At 30.6% G+C, this 2,209-nt stretch overlaps 1 protein-coding gene across 3 annotated transcripts; it reads right to left on the reverse strand.

Moving 5' to 3' along the window:
• Positions 1-534: 534 nt before the first annotated feature.
• Positions 535-1,563, reverse strand: LOC132645389 (auxin-responsive protein SAUR32-like). Of its 3 annotated transcripts, none has more exons than XM_060362356.1 (2): positions 1,420-1,563; positions 535-1,034 (listed from the first exon to the last, which is right to left on the reverse strand). In XM_060362356.1, exon 2 carries the CDS (start codon positions 1,018-1,020, stop codon positions 688-690), a length of 333 nt encoding a protein of 110 aa, XP_060218339.1. In that variant the 5' UTR covers positions 1,021-1,034; positions 1,420-1,563; the 3' UTR covers positions 535-687. The 3 variants fall into 3 exon arrangements, with proteins under 3 accessions (XP_060218339.1, XP_060218340.1, XP_060218338.1); XM_060362357.1 differs by having other exon boundaries at positions 1,415-1,433; XM_060362355.1 differs by lacking the exon at positions 1,420-1,563 and adding an exon at positions 1,193-1,288.
• Between the last annotated feature and the right edge of the window lie 646 nt (positions 1,564-2,209).

Here is a 2,209-nt window from a genome sequence, read left to right on the forward strand (position 1 = left end):
GCGGGATCTTGGAAACTTTTATGATTTTTTCTTTTAAAAGAAAAAAAAACTGCACGTCACACAACCCTCGATCGACATGTTAAGATCCAATAAATAGGAAGAAACGTAATCTTACCCCACACCGCAATTTCTCAATGAAGAATGGACATTGTCCACCTTACAGCATAATAGGAGTAACAATCTCTAAGAAACGGGTATTTCATGAAAGTTCACACCTTGTTTGGACGGTTGTACTAATTTATTTATTATAGTGTTGTAATGTATTATTTTGCTGAAATTGATGAATACAACATCTTAATAGTTTGTATGGTTTCCCATCATTATATTATGCTGATCACATCAAATAGATCTTATGTGCTTACATAGAATAAAATTCTTCATCATCACGAAATGATGAATTTAATGATACAATACAATAAAATTTTAAGTAACAATCAAAACAAATATTATATTTAAACTAATAGCAGGCAATACACTAAGTAACAGCCATCCAAACAAGGTAATAATAACCAAAAGAGGAGAGAGAATACGAAAAGAACAGGAAAAAGTAACTTTAATTCCACTTCACTAGTAGCATTACTTTAGCAGTTTAGCTAACAAATACAAGTCACCAATAACAAACCATTGGGAATATAAAAAGTTGTCGTCATTATCATTAACAGCCTCCACCGAACAAAAATTAGAATCTCATGCCCTAAAACATGGGACATGAATATGATGGTGGTGATTGTGGTGGTGTTTATCAATCTTTCCCTGAATACTTCGAAACTGTTCAACATGACAAGGAATAGTAATAGTTCCCTTGTGATGAAAACCATAAACTTCCTCAGCTTCCTTGAGTAACTGAATAAAGAGCGGATGATTGAAATAAGAAACAGGAACAACAAATCTCTGTTGTTCTTCCTCTTCTTGCCCTACTTTTATCGCCAGATACCCTTTTGGCACATCACTGGTCTTTTTCTTCCCTTGATGAATATGGAGGTGTGGCAAGTGCAAAAGACTCCTTTCTCCACCACCCATTGCTTTAATTAATCCTGCAAATTTAAAACAAATACTAGTACTAGGAATTAGCAAAATTATACAAAGAAGAAAAAAGTTTTTTTTTTTTTTTCAGAGAAGAAGGGAAGAATTAGGCCAAGGATTAGCAGAGATAGCCTGTTTGAAAAGGGCTAAAGAAGAATATCTGAGAGACCTTGGGAAGTTTGTCATAGCTGAATTTGTAACATATAGGAATATGGAGAAAGAAGCATAATAATATGGAATAGCTAGGTGGAGAAGGGATTCTAGACCCGTTACGAAACTTATATACTCTACTATATTTCCATTCTTTATTTTTTATTTTTAGAAAATACAACTTTTTATATTTACTTTTAATAATATAATTATTTATATTTACCGCAATATAAGTTTATACTTTACCGAATGAGTATATTAATAGCTCATGGAATGTCCGACGAGACTTGTGTCGTCTGAAGCTGGTGGAAGGACAAGTAATGAGTAAAGTCAAGTGATCAAGAAGAATCCCAAAATATACGTCTTGCAAGAAGAATAGATACGTGGGTAGTGGAGTGGCAGAAAGTGAGACACGCGGGAAAAGAAAGTTTTTATTTTTTAATTTTATGATTCTTGATATTAATTCAGGTGTAGTGTAGATTATTCAATAAATATTTATTTGCACGCGATATTTATATCAAATTAATAAACGCATGATATTTATTTGCGTGTTAACTCTTAATACTTAACCATAATTACTTTACATTCACTTAATTATAATAAATTTACGTAATTTAGTTAAATTTCGATATTGTTTAGTATTTACTAAGTACTATTATATTGTAATGTTCTGAGCCAATTATCAAGACAACAAATGATTTTTATTTATTTGTTTAGATTAGGGACTCGAGCACAAGTCAGGATAAGCTTATTTGTACTGATTATTTGTATCAAGTCAATGAATATAATATACACGTTTTGCATATATATATATATATATATATATATTGTGATACATATACATTTTTATTCATTTGTTAACTTTTAAGTTTAATTATTTAATCAAATATAAATATTTGTCGTATAAGTATTTACCCCTATGTCAATTCACTCTAATTATGATCTAGGAAAATCAAAAACAGTTAGTCAAACATGTCTGTTTCAATTTCTCCTTGATGAATTAATGGTCCCATACAATATACATCATTCATTTAGT

The sequence above is a fragment of the Lycium barbarum genome, chromosome 6 (genome assembly GCF_019175385.1).
Source record: "Lycium barbarum isolate Lr01 chromosome 6, ASM1917538v2, whole genome shotgun sequence".
Taxonomy (NCBI): Eukaryota; Viridiplantae; Streptophyta; class Magnoliopsida; order Solanales; family Solanaceae; genus Lycium; species Lycium barbarum.